General features: G+C 39.2%; 1 protein-coding gene across 3 annotated transcripts in view; it reads left to right on the top strand.

The window, feature by feature from the left end:
* macrod1 (mono-ADP ribosylhydrolase 1) overlaps positions 1-25325 on the top strand; it is a 101712-nt gene that overhangs the window by 68413 nt on the left and 7974 nt on the right. For 2 of the 3 annotated variants that reach the window (XM_026329704.2, XM_026329703.2), the window contains exons 5-8: positions 658-774; positions 20235-20356; positions 22684-22714; positions 24997-25070. In XM_026329704.2, coding sequence (XP_026185489.1) covers positions 658-774; positions 20235-20356; positions 22684-22714; positions 24997-25070 — 344 coding nt within the window. The remainder of the gene's footprint in view (positions 1-657; positions 775-20234; positions 20357-22683; positions 22715-24996; positions 25071-25325) is intronic. The other variant, XM_026329705.2, reaches the window with a different exon arrangement.

Raw genomic sequence — 25325 nt, forward strand, 5'->3', positions numbered from 1 at the left:
ATCGTTTTCTTTTTTCACAAATGATTTAGATTAATTTAAAAGCTGCTTTCTTGGGATTATATTGCTGAGGATCATAGTAATAAAGCTGTTCAGATCAAGATTGCATGAATATTAACTTCTAGGAAATGTGTCTAACTGCAAGGGCTGCAAAGACTGACTGAAACTGTAATTGGCACAGCTGTAAAATTGCTTTTCCTGCATCATTGCCCTCCTGGAAATGAACACAGACACGGTCTTTAGGCTTGGTGTGGATCAAAGATAGATACACATTTCTGAATATTATGTAGATTTATGAAAATGTAATTAATAAAGACTAATTGACCAAAAAGTCAGAGTCAGCTGAGTCCTTAATAACACATTACATCGAGCAATTAACTAAGGCGGTATCCCTAAAATCCATTAAAAAGACTGACATACACAGAGACAGATGCTTTGATATATTAAAAGCAAAAGGCAGCATTAGGGGAAACAGATAGCCACACTCAGCTGTTCAAAACACTAATACCGACATTATCCAGGATCTTTCAGCACTAAGCTCTGACACCTGTAAATGTGTCTGCTGGACTTGAAACAACATTCAGACTTCCTGTAAGTAGTCAGGTTGCAGGAGATTCATGTAAGTAGGCCAACTCTCTGAATCTCTTGTTTCCTCTCCAGTGGATGGAGCGATCCACCGTGTTGCAGGTCCATTGCTAAAAAAGGAGTGTGCTTCCCTCCATGGCTGTGAGACTGGAGAGGCCAAGATCACCTGCGGCTACGGCCTCCCAGCAAAGTGTGAGTATCAAGTGTGTGAGTGTTGAGTGTGTAACTTCAAGCTACTCCAAACAAATAAAACATAAAATGAGCTAATTCTGTTTTCTGTGGAACAGGAGGGTTTTCTTCTTCTTAAACATCATGTACAGATCTTAAAAGCTGTTTTTTTCCTGCAATGATGACTTAAAGTAAAGAGGATCAATTTTCCCTTTCAACCCAAACTCAGCCACCAGCAGAAATTCATCTCGATATCCATGATAATGTCACTTACTGCCTTCCATTTATGGCAAAGTAAATGGCACTCAATTATTAAGTGGCACTCTCCAGTGCAGCGTGTATAATGTGACGAAACTGAAGATTGAACATGACAGGAAAAGCTTTTCTAGGTGTTTTAGGTTAGAAAGAAAACACTCCTGAAGCTTTTCTGACACCGAAAACACAACATGAGCCTTTGGGTGCAGCATCGGTGCTCATTGTAGAGATTAATAAGAAGAAAGGAAGAGCAGTCAATACGGTTTGTTTCTGAAAGGTCAAAACTTGTGACTAATGTTTAAAATTGGATTACATAACACTCTGAAAAGCAGATTTAAAGGTATAGGCTATTTCTATTTGTGGACATTGAGGACATCAATAGTAAAGTGTTCAGGTCCGTTTCAGGAGTCATGGAGATGCTGATCTTTTGTTCCATTTTGCTGATTTTTAAAGCTGACTAAAATATTGTATCACAGCAGTGTCGCTTACTAAAATGTCCTGGTTTATTTTTGATACAGTGAAGAAAGATTGGGAAGTTAGACTAAACACAGAATGATCTCCAGCTAAAGAAACTCACACTCTGGCAAATGTAAGAAAATAGCTGTTTAGGTGTCTACTTATATAATTACGTTCACTATTGATTCATATTTTTATATTATTACCATTATTAGTTTAATATGTATTTGTTTCTAGTTTTAGAAATAACAAAACAACTGAGAAAATGGTTGATTTCTATTTCTAAGTACTTCAAATCTCAAAAATTTTTTTTAATTTAATCTGTGAATTATCACAAATTACATATGTCTACATGTGATTGTTTTTATCAAATTTAAATTCTTGTTTGAATATTTTAATGGTCCTCCAGATAAAAAAACGTTTCTTTTAAACTGACGGAAAAAAACACAAGTTTGAGTAGAATGGAATTTATTTTTCCAGCTTTCCTATTTTGTTATCTCCGATTTATGTCTTGACTCCTTGGAGGGTCTGGACCTCCACGTTACTGTAGGAACTTAGTCGACTGATTTGTTTCAGCTCTGCTTGGAGGGACGTACGTTTAACACCACAGCAGCGATTGCTTAACACAAAACATGTCATAAAAATACAAATAATGTTTCCACTCATTTTTTTTTAATGTCAACAAGTATCTCAGCACCAGAATTCTTTTTAAATTGAATTTAAGTGAAGATGTTGATTTTACACATCGGAATCTGTTCACAGCTCTTGAGGAGTGATGTTATGACTGCGTACATAAAAAAGGAATTGTATAAGGGCATTTTTGGCTCTATAGGGACCCAAAATCTGATAAACTGCCTCAAGTGACTCAGCATCGGTTGGTCTGAAGACTATAGGTTTGAGTGAAAAAAAAAAAAAAAAAACGCCTGGGGATGTGAGCTAAATAGACCTCCATAGTCTCTGCTTGAGCCCACAGGCTTGGGGCTATCTGATACTATATTCTCTTACTGAGCAGTTGGTGGTTGAGTTTGCATTGTGGGTAATGTAGGTGGCTTATTTTGACAAGGAAGAAAACTGTGTGGAAAAACAAAAAGATGATATCTCTAGTTATTCCATTTAGTTTTTCTAAGCTGTTCTTCTTCACACCTGGGTAAACTGGACAGACCATTCATCATGAAAGTTTTTGAATCAGTTGCAGCCAGAATATTACAGTACTTGCCTCATACTCTATGCGGTGTTCACATGCCACCAGCTGACACACAGACAGTTTCCACCCACTCCTCCAATTTAAAAGTGATCTTTTGTCGGGAGGTAATTATTATATTGCCTTCCACTGTGATAAACACACGCAGCATCACACTAATAGGTATTAAAATAATGCAGTAGCTAAGCTTTGTACATTATAATGACCACCCAGGTGTGTGTGTGTCTGTATGAGAGAGAGAGATTAAAGGAACATCGAAGCTGTGATTTCGGCTTATGGTCCCACAGAGAGTTAAAGTTCACAGGGGGAGAGAAAAGAAAAAAGGAGAGAGAAGTGATGATAAAGGCGAGCTGAAGGCAGAGCGGAGAGCAGGAGTAGAAGAGATAGATAAGGAAAGAGTCGGAGAGTGGCAGAAAATATATAAAATAGAGCAATATAAGGGAGGGGGCGGATGTGAGGCGAGCTGAAGACAGGAGGGAATTAGGAGAAGATCAGTTCTTACACTGTCAGTTCCCCTTTGTTGATTCAGTTTAACTTTAAGGATGTTAAGTGTAATCTTAGTGTGTGTGGGTGTGTGTGTTTGAGGATGCTGCTGTTTGTCGCTGTGCGTTCCTATGTATCCATATTGTGCGTGTCTGAGCATGTAATTGTGTGCATGTGTATTTCTCTCTTGCTGATTCAGTATGATAGAGTGGGGATAAATACTGAACTGTGTTTACTTGTGCCTGTGTTGCATTAAGTGCAGCGTATCAGTATGTACAGTGTGGGCTGCCTGTCAGATCCTATCACTCTTACCTGTAAGTCTCTGTCAGCAGGAGATCTGAGTGATTGACAGTCACTCTGACTCACTGACAGACTGACTCTGTGTGGGTGTGTGCGGCCTCTGAGCCTCGTGTGTGTGTGTGTGTGTGTGTGTGTGTGTGTGTGTGTGTGTGTGTGTGTGTGTGTGTGTGTGTGGCCACTACCCAGCATGTGGTATGGAAAGTAGTTCTCTCCTCCCAGACAAAAAATTAAGTCCCAAGAATAATTCAACATGTGCCTACTCCAGTGCTTAAACACTCACATCAGGCCTTGATTACCTCTCAGCAGGAGGGCGAGAGAGAAGAGACAGAGACAGCAACAACAGAGGAAAAGCAACAGAGGGATCACAAACAAACAGAGTGCTACCATGGAAAAAATACAGAAATTAAAACAAAACTTGGCGAGCGATAGACAGGGGTTGAGAGACGGGTCCAGTCTCAAAGCCAACACTTTGATCTTGATTTGTATGGGCTTGCCACCAGATGTGAGATTTCAAGAGCATCTGACTCACGAGTTGCCAAATGGTCCTGAGGACCTGCTGTCAGCCCTCTATGCAGAGTGTCCATCAATGATCCTGCAGCCACTTAGCAAACAGCATCCCAGTACCGTAACCTAGCAACACCCTGAGCACATGGCACACTACTGCTGCTGTTTAGCAGGAGTCACATGCACTTTGGGGTGTTGACAAATGACTACTGGGAAATTTCGAGCAAGCCCTCGTTAAATTCACATATTAACTAAAACTTGAAGGCAGTTAAATCTTCAATCTGTCAACTTAGCTGCACATGAGCCACTGTAAATGAATCCTTGATTAGGAGTCAGTCTGTTAGTATGCGTAAAAAATTAGTGTATTGCTCACTTGTGAGACATATGCATGTTGTAAGATCCATGTGCACTTGTGTAGGTGTGCGTTTGTGCTTGTTTTGTGGTTGCCAGACAAGGGAGCGTGGGCTGAATGTGTCGTCCAGACAACCCTGCACCCCAGAGCTCACCTGTGTACCGATAAACACAGCTGTAACCATGCTAACCTGCTCCCCAGCTGGTCCTTGCTCCCCTACCGAACACACCAAGATACAACATCGTGACACACTAGGGAGGGAAGGAGTCGTGGGCGGGACTGGGGAACATAAGAGAGACACTGACAACACGAGGTCAGAAACATAATAATTATTCACATGCAGTAATGGCTCTGCTTTAGTGACGTTGGTTGGAGACTCACAGACAGTACCAAACTGATACATATTATCATAATAGGCATGCAAAAGCAATCAAATGCAAAACAGCCAGGATTTTTATAATAATAAAAATTTGCCATGAATATACATTGATTGTTTGGACTTTGCAGTTTTGGAAATTTTGATTCTCAAAGCATGGTTAAATCTACAAACATGGTTCAAAAGTCTGCTGTCTTTGGAATGATACAAACTTTCTGCTTTAACCCTCCCAAAAATACATTAGGACAGATAATTTGACTAAACTGCCAGCTTGTCTGCAACTCAGATAATTGTCTGACTGCTCACATTTGTTTACTGATGCACCTATTGTTAGCAATGTCACAGTGTTCCCAGATGTCAGCAGATACAATGCAATACAAAACAGATCCTTGAAGCATTCAGATGCTTCAAACTAGTAGACACAGTACTGTGCAGAAGTTTTAGGCACTTCAAATGTTTTAGATTCGTATCGCACATCACCATCAGGTGTCTAATTGATCCCAGATTCATTGTGCAGGACAACGAGCCCATAAAGAACCCACTAGATTACATGAAGAACTATTTTCAGAGGAAAGAAGAACCAGCAGCAAATGGTCGAACCCCTGATTCCAATCACTCTAGATAGATAGATGGATAGATAGATAGATAATTGATAGATAGATAGATGGATGGACGGATGGACAGACAGACAAATCGCTTTATTGTCATTGTACAGACATCCATAAAACAAAATTAAAGTGTCCCATCTAAAGGTGCATTAATGTAAAACATACTACCTGTAAAAAATAAGAGAGGCTTGTGTACACAAAAATAAATACATGTTAAAGTCTGGGGCAGTTGCTATAACACTTGTTTTAAAAGTATTGCACATTACTATCAGGAGCAGATGATGGCTAATGTCTCTGGTGGATGTTAAATACTGATTAGATTTAGGCTTTGTTCCCTTTGCTGCACTTTGTATGAAGTTAATTGATAAATGAAAAAAAACTATGTAATTTCTATTAAAAGCATCCCTGTGTAAAACCTAAAACCTTTTGCACAGCACTGTATTTTATGTAATGTTATATTTTATTATCACAGTCGGTCTCTAACTTCATCTGGCTGCAGTTCGGTCCTGGTCAGTTTTTAGAGCTTTTTCGTTATAAACAGCTGCCTGCTGCAGCTAAAGACCACCACTATGAGAACAGTGAGAACCAAAACAGTAAAGTCTGTGGCCTGTCATCAATTATTATAATGTTGATTATAGCAGTTTTAAAACTAAAGTACTACAATAAATAAAATATGGACTAGATATGAACCTGTCATGACAACATAGCATAGCTAGGTGCACTTTTTGTACAGGTCATACTCAGGTTTTTTTTTTTTTTTTTTTTTGCTTTAGATTTTAACTCAAAGGAAAAGAAATGTAACTGCATTTTTAAATGATTCTCTAACTCAGTACAGCTTTTGGTTTTTTTTAGCATAATTGTACACATTGCTATATCTTGACTCATATGTCAAATACCTTATAGTTTTTTCCCATCTGCTTTATTTGGGGTCAACTTGTAGAGAGGGAAGGATATGGTTTGGGAGAAGCGGGAGTGACACAGTTGGACTTGGAAAAAGAAGAAGCAAAACAAGATGGGAAGGCCCAGATAGAAAAAGTGCTGAAGGAAATAGAGAGGTACAAAGGAAGAGAGATATCACTCTGTCAAAAACTATGCTCCGTTCTCTTCCCTCCTTGCCTCCCATCTCCCAGTTTCTGTTCCCTCAGTGGCCAATTACTGCTAATTAAAATCCTCACTGCAGCTCTCCCAGACTCCCACTCTTCCTCTCCTCCAAGACCTGCTCCATCTCTCTGCTTTGACTGTCACCGTGTCGCTCGCTCTCATCTGTTTCTGCAGCAGCTAAAACACCTCGTTTCCTTTTCTTCTCATCCACTTCCTCACATTTCTACCTTTTCACCCCCTCTTTTTTTTTACCTCTTTCTCACACCTACATTTGGTTCTTCTTTCTGCCCCCCCATATCTCACTATCGTTCTCTTCTTGCTTTTCCCTCTCCATCTCACCACCCCCCTCCTCTCCCTCCATTCCTATCGTCATCAGCAATAAGGTTTCTTTAGTGGTGCCAAGAGACTTGACAAGGCTCTGGGCTTAAGACTGTAGCACTCAGTTTGTGATACCTTGCTAGGTTTTTTTTTTTTCCTTCTCTTCTTTTTTTCTTTATTTGACAAGGTTGTCGACATCTCTGCTTCTTCCTGCCTCAGCGTCAGCAGTGCGATCCTTCTAGGTGTTAAAAAGCTTCGTCAAATCTGCTTCTCCTGATGAAGAGGAGCGTGATGATGATCATCACAGCAGCAGCAGCCCTGGTGTTAATTCGTTCAGTTAATTCATTCGCCTTGAAGGAGAAAGGGGGATCAAAAAAAAAAAATAGTGTTGCTTGGCTCAGGGAAGGAGTTGGAGAGTGGGAATGAGAAGGAGGGCAGAATGTCTTTGTTGCTGCTTTTTGATGAAAAGAATAATATCTGCTTCTTTTATTGCCGGCATCTTGTTCCCCCCTTTTCTGTCTATCATTGCCTTCTTGTTTAGAATAACTGCCTCTCTGACTATTTTAAAGAAAGAGGTGGAAGGAGATAGGGAGAGCCATAAGGGCCTTTAGAAGACCTGAGCCTTCCTTTTGTGCCAAAGTCCAGGCCTGGATTTAAGAGCTGTGTTCGCTTGGCTGAGCACAAACTGAGGCCGTGCACACAAAGGACGAACTAGTCTTTTTCCGGCCTCCTTCCTTTGAAGGCCGATAAAGAAAGGCAAGGGACAGATGGAGGTATGAGACGAGAGAGAGAGAGAAAGGGGAGGGGGAGAGGATGGCCGGATGGATGGCCGTTGAGTATGAAAAGCAGGAGCAGTGACTCGTTACCTCCCAGGTAAGAATGGTGAAAGGACCACGGGGGGAGGAGAGAAGGGAGCGCGGGGGCACGGAGCCAAAAAAAGAGGGGTAATGACAATAAGCAGGAAAAAGCTGAAATGGCAGACAAAGAGAAAAGCTGGGGTGGGTGTCACCAGATGGCACTCAGTCAAGCTCTCTTAAGACTCATGCCAGTGTGACGCCCACATATGAGAGACAGCAGACACAGACTCTCTCTGCCTCTGTGCAGGCTGAATATCCAAGGCAAATCAAGTGTATGATGAATATAGTTTACAACACTCAAGTACAAATTTACTTTGCTTTCCCTTCCTGTTTTACTTGCTGTTTCTCTCTCATGTTGGTGTACACAGGTTTTTTTTTGTTTGTTTTTTGTTGTTACCTTTTTTACCGCCTTCAAGTTTACCTTTTACCTAATTACAGTGATGGGGTCTCAATAAAACAAGTAAAGGAGGATGTTTTATAAAAGTGTGGTAGCCATCTGTTAGAAACAAGCTTTTGTGTATAATTAGGTCACACTGATGTGTTTTACACATTGATGAAAGAAGCTTCTTAGCATTTTATTCTAATCAATCTGATAAGCAGTACAATATTCTCAGGTGGAAAACAGCATAAAACCACAGAGGACATTAGCACTTGAGTAAAAGGGCTGTTCAAGTAGATGCTACTGACATAAAAGACGGTGCTGAGCATTTCAGACAAGTCAGAGGGTCAGTGTCACTATTCAATAAGAGGAACTGAAAGGAAGAGGCTCTTTCTCTACACCTTTACATAAAGTTTTTTATCCATATGTTTGTTATACGCTTGCATTTTTGTGGAAATGTTTTAATAAGCTGTCTTCAGAGAAATGGGAGCAGTGGGTCCACCTGGCCCCATTTTAATTTTATTAATCTCCTTCATTGAAAACATTGTTATATTCACATTCAAGCCTGTGGTGGAAAAGTAACTAACAAACTGTACTTGAGTACATATTTTAGCTTTCTTCAGTATTTCTGCTTTCTGCTACTTTGCACTTCTAAGTTCTAAACCACAACGTTTCAGAGAGAGATACACCTTCTATTTACTCCACTTCTATATATGTCTGAGCCCTATCCTAGTTACTTTACAGAAGTAAGATGTAAGTAATAAAGTATGATGTTTAATGTTGCATTAAACTAACGCGGTAGGTAAAGTGAGCTCCACCTCTACCAGCTGTAACGTTAAATTGCTTAGATATTGATGCATAACTGATGCAAACCAATCAAATCCAGCGGTTTAATGTGGAAAAACAAGACCTGCAGCTGCCACTCGGCCTCCATAATGAGTAGTTTTCGTTTTTCATTTAATAAAAATCAAAACATTTTGATGATTCTGCTTTGTGGTTTTACTTAAGTAAAATTTATAATGCACAATATTTTACACTGTATTTTATGTAGCAGCATGTTACCTATATATAGAATTCAATTTTAGTCAGCATGAATAAATACAAAGGTATATTAATATAAGAGATATTTTGTAATTATTTATAAAAACCTACTGCACCTCTGATCAGTGTTGAAGTAGAAGTAAAAGCTACTCGAGACATGATACAGATATTACATCAAGCACATACACATAACAGAAACAGCAACATTGCAGTGTTGATTGTGTAATTAGCTATGCTCAACAAAGTATACCAGTAAATCAGTATAACATCCAAACTGGGTTGGAGTTGTTGCTTTCAACATGGTTGTAAGCAACAGGGAGCCTAGAGGGAGAAAGAACATCCAGTGCGAATCAGTCCACAATCAAATCATTGTTAAATGACAATATCTTATTATTCAATATGATTCGATGAAGCTTGTTAGACAGAGCCTTTGGACAAACCCACACTGCAGGTAAAAATCAAAAGGCCTCACATCCGTTTAACAATAGGTCATGATTCCCTCCTCTGTTTGAAAGATCGACCTTTTCAGCCTCACTGATGCAAAGACGCAATATGTCACTGGAATGCACAGCCACAGGGTGAGGACAGCCATTAATTTACATCGCACGCTAATGTTCGTCTGTGGGCCGTTTTACATTTCTTCTCTTCACATCATAAAGTGTTAAACGCTCAACATATGCACATCTTCATGTAATGATAATTTGTAATTATTTAACCTGCTGCAGGGTGATAAAATGTGGTGATTACATCCATATTTTTGCTCTGTATGCAACTACCACAACGATATCTGCTGCTAGGTGGACACCATAAAACTGCTTGTTGGAAAAAATGCTTCTGAACGTTATGTGCAAAATCAGCATGAGCAGACTGATCTGTTTCTCCCTCATTAATCAACAAACAGAGCCGGGAACTGAAAAACAGTACAGGAAAATGCCAGAGCAGTGGTTTTAATAACCAGAATCTGGTTGAGGTGGGAGATATGACTGGTCTATGTGAGACTTGTATAAAAAATGAATTTAAATAAATCCTGTTGACAATCTGTGTACTGTAAAATTAAAAAACATGGTTTTTGTTTCAGTACTACCCCACGTCCCTGGAATATTTGCTCAATATTTGGATACATTTAATTATATTAATTTTCACAATACAATAATGTTAATTAATTTGTGTTATCAATACAGTGTAGGAGATAATTTCACTCTGCAAACATACACTACATATATAGGGACAAACATTATATGGACAGAAGTTTGTGGACAGACCTGTTGTTCTGTGGCTATGTTATTAATAAGGTTTAGCATCTGTGGAATCCACCAAAATTGTTATCTATTATCTGAGCAGACTACAAACATGTATAAATATGTAGTGACACGAGGTGGCATAATGAAGCCTGTCCTCTCCTCCCTAACCACGGATTAGTTTTTGTCCCACAGCATAGCACATAAATCCAGAGTCATTCAGCAGACCTTGTTCAGCCAGCTTGAAGATTTGCCTAGCCATCCTTCTCATGAGCTACTAAAACCTACAAGAAAAGACAGACAAGCTTGACATAAATGCCAAGCAAGCATGCCTCAAAAACATAGGTGATGAATATTATTCCACATCACTACATCGCTCCCAGCACCGGTTTGAATAAATTGTAAGATGTGAGATGAATTGTGAGAACTTCATCTACATCAGGGAAACCTAAATCTGAAAGGTTGTCGATTTCACTTGGCAAAAGAAATCCCAAAAGACCAAAAATGACCTGGTGCAGAGCTGTGAAGAACAGCTAAGCAACGATGAACTTAACGAGTTAACGCTCCACATGTTGCCACGCATTATAGACAATAAAGGCAGCTCAGTGTGAAAACGTGATGGTCCAAACAAAAATGCCATATTTTCATCATTACAGCATTTTTCAGTTCAGTTTGTGGTTTGACTGGTGCTCTTTTAATCGCACAATCATGATATGTCTTCTGCCTTCATGTTTATGAGTTTGAGTTGACTGGAAACCCTCTTAATCTGCCCTCATGTTTTGGGGTAAGGCCCTTTCCTGTCTCAACATGGCTGTGCTCCTGTTTTCTGAGTTTGGTGTGGAAGACCTCTGACCTCAACCCCATCTATCTCCTTTCAGACAAACTGAAATGCAGGCAGTGAGCCACGTTTTAGAGGACAACCACACTGATGCTCTTGAGGATGGATGAGAACAAAATCTCTGCAACCAGTTTCTAAAACATTGTAGTAAACCTTCCCAGGATAGTGTTAGAGCAAAATGTTCTGGTTGAACAATATTAAATATTATATCCATATGGGTGTCCACATACTTTTGTCCATCTTTTGTGCTGTAAACTTAGAGAATCCAAATCCTACACATTTGTTAGCAAAACAAAACAGCCAGGCAGTTGTGTAGGTTTTCAGCATTTTAAACATACGCACTGACATTACACAGTCACACACTTTCAGAACACACATCCATTTTCTCCTCCCTCACACTGTATAACACACTCTCTCCTTCACGCATAAATCCCTCACATACTAACATGCTCTGCTAGCTTTCCATCTCCCTCTTCCAATCCCCCCCACCTCTCCTCCCCTCCACCCCCAGTGTTTCAGGGTAATGTGAGCCAGCAGCCGTAACACTAGGGTGAGGAAGAGGAGGAGAAGGAGGAGGGGATTTTGATGTATGGTGGAACTAAAGCAACCCTGCCGATCGATAATGTAAACAGGAGCGAAGAGAGGCGGTAAATAAGGCAGACTCCTGACAGAACTGTCTACCTCAGGTGACAGAGAGAGAGATAAAGAGAGGGAAGGAAAGAAAGGGGAACAGGGGTGGTGAGGCGAATAAGTAATAGGGGAAGGGAAGAAGGAAAGGGGGGACATGGATGTAGGGGGTGAAGAGAATAATGCAAGGATGAGAGGGAGAAAAATGGAATAGAAAAAGATGGAAGGATGATAAAAAAAGAGAGGGGAGGAAGGAGGTGACAAAGCAATTGAGGGAAGGGTAATGTGGCCGAGGGGAGAAGTGGAATGACTGGATGAGGTAATGGCGGAGGAAGGATGGAGGAGGGTGACAAAGGACGGAGGAAGTAAAACGATAGATGGAATGAGAAGAAGGAAAATTGAAGAGATGGAGAGATGGAAAACAGATAAGCGGAAATAGAGGAAACAGCTCTAGTAAACAAAACAAGAGGGCAGAAGAACATGATTGGGTTAGAAATGAGGAACAATCACCATGGCAATTATAGGCTACAATTCAATTTTAGCAGAAACACTGCATATATTCTTTTGCACGTGTGTCTACACGTTTAATAAAAGTTTTTGCTCACTGCCATCCTTCTGAGGACATTTTGATGTTGCATTGACATTTTAGCTGATCCATACAACTTGAAATGGCTCTGTCAGGGTTTTAGGATCGGATAAGTCAATGTAGTGCCCCTGAACTGATGGAAACATTAGTGTGCACATTTGTACACCAGATGTTTTGGCTGGTCCTGAATTTCTAACTCCACTTCATTGACCTGTTCGTGCATTAAGAGTTGGTTTTATGGTTGATTAGAATTTGGTGTAAGTTAGAGTAGAGGTTGGGTTTAGACATTTAAAGGTGAAAGGGTTAGGGGCAAGCAAATGCATTGTGTCTTCAAAAAGACAGCTGTACAAACATGTGTGTAGCAGTGACATTTAGCATATGACATGCAGATGAATGACCAGCAAGTGACCCACTGTTGAACTGAACCAGCACAACACATACTGTAACACACACATGCAGAAACACACACACACACACACACACACACTACCGAGTTGTGAACCTGGCCCCTGCTGAGCGCTCTGCTGATGCATTGGCATGGCTCAACGACTTAATGAGAGCACACACTCACTCTGGGCTACTTGTATACTGAAGTAGTTCAGACTGAGTAGAGTCAACACACACGTGACAACATAAACAATCACACAGCATAGACCCATGCAGAGGGAGTATGTGCCAAACCGTTTTTATTATGATTGCACTTTACTCCTTAGCGTTTGGTTCTTCATGTGTGACTGCATGTTTGACTATGGTCATTAAATCCGTGTGTTTGTGAGTGTTTCATTTGCTGTGTATTTTAACAAATTCACATGTTCTAATTTGTCTCTGTTTAAAGAGTCGTCCGCAGCGTTGTCATACTCTATAAATAAAACCGACGCTGCACACCAAGTAATGAATCACAGTAGTGATTCATCCTACAGCCAGTTCTTGGAAGCTCTTAAATGTGCAGATTTGCACCAGTGGGCCAGTGTCTGTGATGAGCTGACAATTCACATTAATTCGGTATCAGAACATTTCACTCATAAGCAAAAACCTGATGAATGTCAGCTAGGGCTGGACGATAATTAGCCTTTATTGAATCTCAGGAAATATATTGTGGTAATATGAGCCTATGTAACCTTTCAACAAATTTCTGTTTGTCCAAATTAATAATCTTGAGCAAGGTGTTGAAATTCAACTTTGGTAGAAATAATTTGTCAGTTATGGGAAGCTATTTTGATTTTGATTAGTTCTTTAAGTCAGTCAAGACACCACAGTCAATTCCTCTGCATTGTTTTTCAGAGGTTGATCCACTATAACACTAAATGTGGATGAACAAAATTAAACTGTTGAACTCGTTTTGCATTTACACTGTTCACAGACTAGTGAAGCTATAATGGACAATGAGTACATTAGAGTTAGAGTCGATTGAATACGTTGTTGTTGGTGTTAGAGAAGAAAAGGTAGCTGGATGGTGGTGTGTTACTTAACGTCTAATAGGCCTGCAGCCAGTGCTCATTGAGAAGACTGCAAACTGCGTGTGGTGGAGGATTAACACTTTAGCTGGAATGGGCTTCTGCATAGATGCTGAGCTGAGATTTGGAACAAATGTGAACTGAGAGGAGAGTCGGGTGGGAGGGACGGAGTCATCAGGGTTATCAAGTGTTATCCTCCAATTACAGATTACCGATGTTTGTCTGAATTATCCCCATGACACCTCTAGAAGAATCATTACTGCGGAGGAGCTGTAGTAATAATTAGTCACACAGACGCACACGACACCAACACTCACACTCTTGTTCTGACACTGAGCCCACTGTTGCATCAATATGTCCAAAAAATCAACGAAAGTCATGAGTTAGAGAAGATTTTATACTTTGACACATTTGAATCATATTTCAACTTGAGCATCAGGAAGTTGTCATTAAAATGTTCTGCTTTTACTGTGTTGAATATCCACCTACGATTTCATGAGATATAAAAGGGAGTGATATAACAAACCTTTGATAATCTATGCAATAGGAGAATATTAGTGTGTAATAGCTAAGTCAATGTATAAACAGGCTTTAATGGAGCACTTACTATTCTTTCTATGTGGCTTCATGCACTTAGACTGAGTGATTTCTCAGGGACCTCAGTGATCAGTTTGGTGAACTGTCATATATGTATGTTTTGTTTTTTCAGTCCACGTCTGTGGATTCCACAGTAAGCAGTACTCTCTCACACCCATCTGTGGTGAAAACTTCCATCCATACACGTCTGGTCTTAGGGGGACAGAGGCACTACAGCATATAGTTTGTGATAAGTTGCTCTGCCCTGAAGCTCCATCTCCTGTTTAATGGTACCAGGAGGAGCTGCTTGATTCAAAGAAGCAGGAAAAAATATTGTGACCAGCTCAGCACACAACCCATTTTCTCATATGTTAGCAACCGTCCATACAAATTCATTTTAAAAACTAGTTACTCAAGCTGCTGTAATTTATATTTTTAGATTAACAATTAATCAAATGATTGTTTGAAAATAGTCACTCATAATGATGAACCCACAGAAAAATATTACCTTCTACAAAGCATTTTAGTCTCTTTAAGCCCATTGTTTTGGTTTTTCATCCACAACTTTCCTGTTCAAGTTCACACTGATTGCTCTTATCGCTTTCAGACTTTCAAAGACATTGTTGGAGACCAACACAGAGCTTGGACTTGAACATGATTCATAAAAAATATCCAAATGTTGCTCTGTGTCCGCTGGATGTTTCATGCCATGTTTGTTGTATCAGCCTTATAGATTAACAGTATGTAAATGTTAATGCAGCTATGAGTGTCTGCTTAATGAGCGGCAGAGCTAAGGGAATTTCTGTGAGCATATTTTTGAGGATTTCCCTTCAAAACATATACGATAGCTGGTAAAGTAAAGAGCAGAAGTGTGCTGTCCTCTATGCAGTGATAGTTATTACACTTCGTGAGCCTCTGCAAACACTTAAAAATGAAACATCTAATGAAAAAACCCGAGGAATTTTTAAAAACATTTATTTATCATTAAGTAAAAGTAAATGCAAAATAAAAGTAAAAGTATGGACTAGGGATAATCCAGGATCAAAAGTAGAAAATCTGGATCTAAATGAGTTTAGTTCGAAGTGCTTCAAGTTTTTTTTGTTTCTTTCTTTTTTTTTCATTTCAGTCACTTGAACTTTTCATGGATTAACTCATTTTGCTTTTCCTGATCAGGATTGAAGACTGTACTCTGTTTCCAGCCTGTGGATTTAAGCAAAATATATTCCAATAAATAATGGTACTGTTACTGGGAACATATGATCTGTTGATATTTTTGTGGACGTGAAAATCCATTTGAATTCAACAAAGTATTTCATTGAGTTGTACTGAATTGTATTCAGACAGCTTTCGAAATGTCTGGTTCTCTTTAGAAAATTAAGAAGAAATTGTCAAATCTTACAATAATATGTTATAATGAAGCAGCTTTTTAAATAAATTCAATATGTATTCTTATATATAGAAAGCTTATGGGTAAAATCTGTATTATAGGTTACCATGTTTACTACCACACTAATCTTTAAGAGGATTTAACAGAAAATTGTTTTAGACTGAGGGTGTGATTTAAGTCCATTTAAACCAGGTTTACTTTTCCTCAAGCATTTCTTGTCTGAAGAAAAAAAACGCAGTAGAATAGTTTTTTGGCAGCCAGGGCTTTGTTCCATTAGCTGGGCATAATGAGCAAATCTTGCATCGCTAACCAAACATCCCCCATTGATCGTGGTTCGCTGGCAGCATCTCCTTGTCAATGCATACATCTACAACAATTTCTAACAACAAATGAGCCTGCAAAGGGTATCGGGGAAGTGGCTGCAAGAACACATTGCATGCTTCTTTCTGGTTCTGCAAAGAGATCACCAGATCACAACAGTCCCAAATCCTTTTGCTTAATGGCCTCTGATCCTCAGAGGGTTGGATTTAAAGAGCTTCTTCTGTGCTGTGCAATCTGCAGCTTGTTAATTGTGTCTCTGTGAGAGTGTGTACTGTATTAACATTCAGCTTAATATATTGAGTCATCCCACTCATATTGTTTTCAACAGTAAAAAAGATCATCAAATATGATTCAGTTCATTTTAGAAACATTTTTGGAAGTTAAGTCAATGTATTGAAACACAGCAGCAGAAGCCAGATCAGAAATCTTGCCAAATGATGTAGTTTTCCTTCCAACATGGCAACTTTTTTATTGGGTGGTTAAAAAAAGTTCTGAGCAGCTTGTGATATTTTGGGCTTCGTGTTGTACAAGTTGACTTGTCCAGCTCTATCCCAGTGAACAAATCCCTCCTTTTCTACATTTGATCTGATTTAGATCAGAGGTCTTCAGACCGGACGATAGTGAATGAGATAAAAGGTACAGGTGCATGCTGGTGTACTGACAAAAAGAGAAGTTAGCTATTGTACTTAGATTTGGCCCAACATGGTCAACCGTTTCAGCAGCAGCTGTGACTCAGCACATGGAGGCAATTAAGGCACTTTAAAAACACTTAGCACCCAATTGACACAATCTGTGTCAAAACTTGCACTCTTTCTGAGTCATGAATCTCAGTCAATTCCGAGTATTGAGTGTGACTTACACTTTCTGGAGGATATAATTATCTCCAGTGTGCATCGCAAACAGTCCTTCAAAAATCTGCGGAGAATTTACACCAAAAGGACGCTCGTTAGAACAGCAGAACTTGCCTGAGACTTGTCACACTATTAAGTTTCCCCCAGTGCTCGGTAATGAATATGGTAAGATCTAAGTTAAACACAATCAACTTATCATTGCGTTGTCTTATTGAACACATCAATCAAGAATTCATAGGTGGAATTGCTTAGCAAGTGCACCACCCTACATACATTACATGTGTGGGTTTTACACCATATGCACTGTTTACTAACATAAGAAATCATCCCACCAGTGAAGTAAGGTAGATGGGGTGTCATGATGTGATGCTGCTTCACTGCCTCTGGGTTTGTACAGATGCCATCATCGAAGGGAAAATGAATTCGGAGGTTTATGAAGGCATCTTTCAGCCTAATGTCTGGGTGGCTGTCCATCAGCTGAAGCTCAGTAGAAGTTGGGTGGTGGAGCAGCACCGTGCAGCACTATACATCAAAATAAATCAGAGCCCAGACTTTAACCAGTAGAGATTGTGTGGAATGACCTCAGGAGAGACATCCTAACTAGGAAGAAAGGTACAAAATTCCCCCTGAATGCTGTGCAGGCCTGATATGCAGCTACTAGAAATTTAAAGTTATTGCTGCCAAAGGAGGTTTGAGCAGTTCATAAATCCTAGGGTCAGCACTGTGAATGTTTAATGGGTGTGTTCCACAAAGACATAAAGCTTATAATTGTTTGTGTGTAAACAGGCTAAGCACATTGCGGTTGCCCCGAAAGCGTCAGACACTGTCCTTTGAAACTGTATTTTCTTCCTGTTCGGATTATTAATGGTTCATACCTGTAAAGCCTGGTTGAAGCTGTTACATGTGTTCGCATTATATCAGGTTAATGGCTTGGTTGAAATTTATGCCAATGAATACTATTGAAATTCTATAGAAACAGTTTTGGATCCGGTCTTTGTTTAATCTGTAGTGGATAAAATTTCATATTATTTCACCCCACACATTCCCATGAAGAAAAATGAATACTGGATTACATGTACTGTTGAAATATTTTTTTTTTTGGGGGGTTTTTTTGCTGTGTATGTGTGTAGAGGTGGTGGTCCAACTCAGTCTTATCACACCATTGGGATTCACGCTGAGAGCAACATGCTGAACCTCATTAGAACGTGTGGTGGTGTCGACGTAGGCGTGTAGAGGCTGGTTAAAGCACATCTCGACTAGAGCTCGCTCTGTTTGTGAGGTCCACTGTTTTCTTCCTCTTTCATTCCAACTTTAAGTCAAGACACCTCCATTTGTTTGCCTTTTTTAATCAATTGAAATATTTTTTCTGAGACCTAGGAGGAAAAGTGTAGTCATTAACTTGACAAATAAGCCCACAGTATGAATTAGTAAAGAGTTCCAGCAGCTACATGACAGAAAAACATGAAAAATAATGTACAGTACAAAGCAGTTAGAAAGGGAGACAGACATTGTTTCTGAAAATTGTTAAGAGGGACAAAGAAAATCCAATTTCACAGTGTTTTACATACTTTCTATTTGATGATGTGTTTAGTACTAGACACAGTCTTAGTAAAACATTTGGGAATAGTTTAAATTACATTAATAGAGGGAGCAACATGATTGATAAATAGTGGTGCATCCTCGGGGTGTCATGTTGGAGGTCAGCTCTTGGTAGAAGCATCATACTGCAGGCTAATAACCCCCAACACACCAGCGTGTGTGTGTCTGTTTATATATGTATTTGTCCAGACCAATTACTCTAAAATTACTGACAAACACCCATGAAAGTCTTTGTTTCAGGGTTGGCTTCCCTCAACTCCGATGTTTTTCAGCTATTCAAATTAAAGGTGCAATGTGTAAAATGTGAAAGATTTAGTGGTATCTAGTGGTGAGTTTGCAGAGTGAAACCTTCTGAGCACCCCTCACACCCCAGCAGGCACAAGGAAGGGTACAGTGGCCATCACCTTAAAATCTGATTCTCTGTCTAGAGCCAGGTTTTAGTTTGTCTGTTCTGGGCTACTGTAGAAACATGGCAGCACAACATGGCTGCCTCAATGAAAGGAGACCCGCTCCCTGTGTAGGTTTAGAAGCCTCATTCTAAGATTAAGAAAATGCAACAGTTGGTATTTACCAGTGATTACACACTAATGACAAAATGTTTATGAATAATATATTTCATTTCTGAAAGATTTCTAATAGATCGCTCTAAATATTACACATTGAAGTCAAAAGTAAATGTTATTTCAGTCTGTTATAGGGTGAATTATTACTGTGTGAAATATGAAAAACATGTCTACCTTCCTGTTAGTTTGTTATAGTTTTTTTTCCTGGCTGTAGGGGAATAGGGAATTCATATATACCTGATGTTTCACATATATGTGAGAAAGGTTACTTTTCATAAAATGACATATGCATTGTTCTAGTCTCAGCTTGTGGTTTTACATCAAAACCATCATCAGGAGCAGTTTGGTGTCAGGAAACAGCAGCAAACCCTCCACTCTCCTCCTGTGGCATAAACCCTAAAGAAATAGGTTCACTTCATGTCTGATGGATGGAAAAAGATTCCTGTGGTTGCTCCTTGTGGATGTTCACATCACAGGACAACTCATGTGGGAAATCAGTCAATGTATTACATTTGATTTTTTTTATACCAAGGAAACATACTGTTGCTGCTTGGTCAGTGAATAGGAGAGCCAGCTGAGAGTCATCTGAATGTTTTATAGTACAGAAGAAAGCTACTGCAACACAGGCTGTAAAAGACACGTGATCAACACCTCAGGAAGTTTGTGTGTAAGAAACTTTATGTAGAGTTAAAGTTTCAGATAATTCAGCGTGAGGAGAGAACAACAACTTGGCTGCTGTGAATGAAAAAGATTTTAAGACATTAATTCCTCTTTAATTATTATCGGGAGGGACTGCAGAATTGGTCATTTAAGATTTAAAAATAGTGTATGTTCACACCTCCTCATTAAATCTCTACACTGTTGATTAATCCTGAAAAACACCAAAGCTATGAGCCTACACATAAGGAATTATATAGGATGTACAAATGTAAAACAATAATAGATACAAAGTTAAAACCTTGGACTAGAAGATGTGCCTGTATTTAAGAAAGCTCGTGATAATTTACATTGCATTGCATTCATCTTCCAACGTTGGAGATTTTAATGTTAGTTTAATGTTTGCATTGGTGATGTTTATGAAAGCATATAGAAATGTGCATTGACAGGAATAAAGCTGACCCCCTTAGTAGCAGGAGAGGTGACTGGGGAGATTGTTTAAATCTAGACATATTTTACCTAAACTTTACTACTTCTTCTTCTCATCTCCATGCAGATGTGATCCACACCGTGGGGCCAATTGCACAAGGTGGAGTGGGAGAGGAGCAGAAGAAAGCTCTGAGGTCCTGCTACAAGAACAGCCTGACAACGGCCACGGAAAATGGTGCTCGTTCTGTGGTGAGAACAGAGGGATGGGAAGAAGGAATGAGGGCAGCTGGGTTGGTACCTGGTTGATATGAATATAAAGGAAGTGAGAGAATGAAGAAGCTTTTCTGATGCAGAGAGTGAAACGGGAGAAAAGGTTGAAAAAGGAGATACTGAAGAAGGGGCACTAGTCAAGACTGTCAGGAGATTCTGTGCTTACTGAAGATTTATCAAAGGAAGATTTTTCAAAGGAAGCTGAGGTGGAGTTGCAGGTAGGAGCGTTGACTTGTAAGGTTTTATGAAACACACCATACAGAGGGTTTCACAACAAAAAAAACGTGTTAAAGTAAAAGAAAAACCCCAAAGCAAAATAAAAATAAAGTCAAGTTTATGATGCAAGACATTCATTATGGTTGATGTATGCGGGTTGGTGCACTGGATATTTTTTAGTTTATTTAATCCAGCAGAAGAGTTGTATGTTTTTACCTTTAGCCCTTCAGGCCTTTAGTTAATGCTTCACTTCCATCAAGCTTTATGTTTAACTTTCGGAGCTTGTGAGTCATGTCTGCTCCCACACTGAGTTGCCAGCTCCACAATATGGTTAAACGAACAGATCTGGAGATGCAGGGAGCGTCCTGGCATCTGCTCGTACTGCAGAGTTTGACAGCAGGTTGAGAGCCTGCCAGATTTGATTTAGTCTGAAGTTTAACGGCTGTTTTCCTCTACTCAGAATCAGGAATGTGGCATGAATCTCCCCGACACAAATCTCGTGAACTAAAAGTTACAGTCTTTAAGATTTGTATTCTAACATTTTTCTTAAAATTTTTTAAACACGTTTATCCATTTAATGTATCTACTCTCTGAAATGTCTTCTCTGTTAAGCTGTTTTCAGTCTTAGTAGCATAGTCTGCATTTTTTAATAAACAACTCACAAGGGGTTTACTGGAAACGATGCATGTATGTAAATGCTACTCTGTCATTTGATCTAATTGCTAGAAGATTCCTCATGTACTAATAGCTCTCCAGTGGCCTTTTCAGAGGTGTGTTAAATTACTGTTAAGGCAGACAGGATATTTGTTGCTGTTGTAGGTTCACATTTTGTCTTCAAACAATCCTCAGGTGCCCATGTGGGGTATGTTGAAGACGTTATTGGTTTTTATTAGTTAGATACAACAAGACCTTAGTGTTTCATTGCTGTCCATACTTGTTGCAAAGAGAAACCATTATTCATCACTTTCAATGTACAGCTGGAGGACAAAATCCCAGTCTGTGGTGTGTGAAAATGTCTTCAAGCCTCAGCCAAAGCTAAAAATAGTTAGAAAATCATGGGTATCGTCCAAACTAACAGACTTTATGTGCCAGATTACCTTTTGTTTTACTCTAGACTTTTTTTTTTTTTCAGCTGAGATGCATTCACTGGATAATTCACGCAGTTAAAGCCTCAAATTAGGTTTGGGAATGGATATAACTGAAAATGCTTTAACAAGAGATTTCTTTGCAGCCAGTATGTGCAGGAAAAACACATAAAGCAACCAACACTGCTTTTACTGCATATAGGCATAGTTTTGGAGCATGTTATGCTTTTTGTTTTGTATAGCTAGGGTTGAGAAATTACAGAACACAAACGAGACAGAGATGCGACAGGATTAGAACTGAGACTATTTGTGGTTCATGGTCGGTGTCTTAACACTGGAGAGAATTGTTTGAAGACATAAAGCACTTAACTGCTTAAACACAGATAGCTTTTATTGTAGAGTAACCGAATCAATGGCAAGAGATAGATGCTGTTATTTTTGACAACCAGCATCATTAAAACATTAAAAGACCACTTTTTACTCTAATAATCTGTTAGTATTCTGAGCTCAACTTGCTGATTTGCATGCAGAGTTTTGAAGGTAACTCTGGAAACTGTATTGTTCACCTGCACCTACAACCACAAGTGTAAACAAAAATGGTATATAGTTTTAAGCATATAAAATATACTCATAACTTACAGTATATGTGATTTTTTTTTTTTTTTTCATGATGGTCATCATACCAACCTTTATAATTACGACAGTAAGTCCAGTCAGAGTCCAACATTTCTGCAGCCGGAGAAGGAAGTAGCTCTATATGAGGCCTCGCCAACAAAAGATGACTGACAGTTTAGTTTTTAAATAGAAGTGAAAATTAGAGAGAAAAGAATGGCTGCCATAAAAAAACAATCAGGAGAAAGATCCAGCAGAGTGATTTTTTTTTTTGTGCGTCGTCTGTGTGTGCATGTGTTCGCGTACGTGTATGTGTGTGTGATGAGAGGGAACAGGTTGTTATGTGATCAGCAACAGATTGTAACAACTTTTTTTGTCATCCTTACTCTGCAGGCCTTCCCTTGTATTTCTACTGGAATCTACGGTCAGTGTCTCTTTATGTGTGTGTCTCTTCAAATGAGGGTATGATATATTTGTCTGTGCAGTGATGTGTGTTTGTGTATGTGTAGGTTATTATAATTTTACTTTAATTAATTAATAATAAATGTAATTAATTTTACTTCACATCTTTATGGCTTGCTTAGGATCTTTGCTTTTTCTGGGGAGACAAAGAACAGAAAATCCATTTTCATTCAACAATATCAGTATATCTGTGTGCCTGTGTTTACACACTCTACACGCGGGCTGTGTTTTCCATCACATTTCCAGTATCAGTCTTTCTGTTTAACCAGAGTGCCAAACCACCCGGTGCCACTTGTCACATTATCTCCTCCAGCCCAGAGGCAGTTCTCAGATTAAGGCCTTGGATTAAGACTGGCAGATTAAGACAGATTAGGCTAGAGATTTTGTCAGATTGACTGTAATCCCCCCTCACACTAGCAGGAGAGAGAATTAAGGACAGTGCTTAAACATTCCCCAGGGTGGGTTTGGGTGTGAGGGCCAGTTATCACCATTTTGTTCCTGTTGCTAGAAAGAGAAAAGGGCTTGGGCCCTGATTGATTCAGTAGGTTTGCTGTGTCTTTTGCTTTGCTGCGCCTCTTTCTCCATGTCTCTCTGTCTTTATTTAGGCTTTTGAAATGAGTGTTTTTTTTTTTATTAGTAAGTAATGGGAAAGTAACAAAATGTTAAATCCTTTTACCAGATCTACAATAAGCTGTTAACCTCTGTAACTACAATTGGATGGAAAGATACTTTTAGTTCTCTTACCTATGCTCAGTTTTAGAAAGAAAAAATGCAAGAATGGTCTCGATTTTGGTTGATTTTGTAGTTAATATGTGAATGAGCTGTTGTTAAAGCTTGAAGAGCATGAAGTGACTTCAAATAAGATTATAAATACCTGTTTTATTATATATATAAACAAGCAACCACTGGCAGAAAAAATGTCACAAATTTACCTTAACCAAACATAATTTCCATCATGATTATGTTCATTAGCAGAATTTCTTTCTTCTTTACGTTGTGAAAGGTTAGGTTACTGTGCTAAATAACAATAATAAAACTCTGTAACACTGGTTCAGTAATCATCCTCTTGTCAGCAGTATGTTTTAGCACAGAGGCTTTCAAAATAAATGTACGTGACAAAATAAAATAAAAAATCTCACACTGAAATGAACAACAATCAGAAATAAAAAAGCATAAAATATGGGTAAATATATTAAATATTAACTAATATAGTTAAAATACTGCAAACCATTTATTAAATAGAAAGTACTGTACTGTACAAACTCTTAGATGGCAGACTGTAAATCCAGAAAGTTCATGTCACCCCCCTCTGGGTCCCAAATGGACCAGATCAATTCTAATAAAAGAAGAATCAATTTAGCCTCTAAAAATGTCCAGCCGCTCGCTGTTTTTGCACAACACAGGATTTTGACACCACAGTTCAGGGTTCACATCCTACATTACACGTGATTGAGAGCTACAGAAACATCAGTATTGTGGCTATTAAAAGTAACACAAATGATATATGATGTGTGGTATTTTGCAGGTATTGTACCTTCCTTGAAAACATTTCCTCATTGCGTTGTTATAAAATTTAACCAAAGCAGCATGGTGAGAGTTTGATCATTTGAAATAAATATTAGTGACCAAAAAAGACCAACTTTGCTTTTTTTCCAATTAGGCAGTAAAATGGTTTATATAAAAACCATCATGGTCCAGTTTAACACATTTTATTATATCCATCGCAGTGCGAATACAGCATGTGTTAATTTTGATAGGGAAACGCTACAGTACATTCTTCCGTGCTAATGTATTCCCCTATGTTCACGTACTGAACCCTCTCTCATGATGTATGGAATAATTACTTTATAATCACGTGGTGCGTGTTTGTTCAGGCCGGATGATGAATCTTCACTGCCAACACAAAGTTGCTTTTCCTGCAGAGGGGATAATTTTCCAACAGTGAAAGGTCTCAGCTGCTGAATGCAAACGGAAGAAGTAGTGTAGTCTTTCTCCATCTGTCTACTCGTAGCCAACAAGTGTGTTTGTGTCTGCTTCTCATTGGAATAGGTGAGTCGAGATGAGAGGAAGTGAGAAAACACACAACGGTAGAGTGTTAGAATAGTGGAAAGAAGAGCAGGTACCTGTCTGCGGAAAGTGCCGACAACGACCTAACACAAGTACAGAGATCTGTCACTGCGTCTCTTCTTGCAAATTCCGTGTATATTTTTGATGTTGTGTGTTTGTGTGCACGTTTTTGTGTAGGATATCCACCTGAGCAGGCTGTGCACGAGGCATTAGCGACTGTGAGGGAGTATCTGGATGCACATCATGACAAGGTGCGTATGTATGTAGTGTGAGTGTGAGTGTGAGTGTGTGTGTGTGCGTGTGTGTGTGTGTGTGTGTGTGTGTGTGTGTGTGTGTGTGTGTGTGTGTGTGTGTGTGTGTGTGTGTGTGTGCGTGTGCGTGATTGGCGATTTTTCCCTACTGTTTCCTCTAGGCATTATTCATTTCACAGCTGTTGTTTTTGTTTTCTGGTGAGAGTGAGGAGAAGGGTGTACTGAGAAAACACACAGTCACACACACACACAGAC

Source organism: Mastacembelus armatus, chromosome 10 (assembly GCF_900324485.2).
Source record: "Mastacembelus armatus chromosome 10, fMasArm1.2, whole genome shotgun sequence".
In the NCBI taxonomy this organism is placed as follows: Eukaryota; Metazoa; Chordata; class Actinopteri; order Synbranchiformes; family Mastacembelidae; genus Mastacembelus; species Mastacembelus armatus.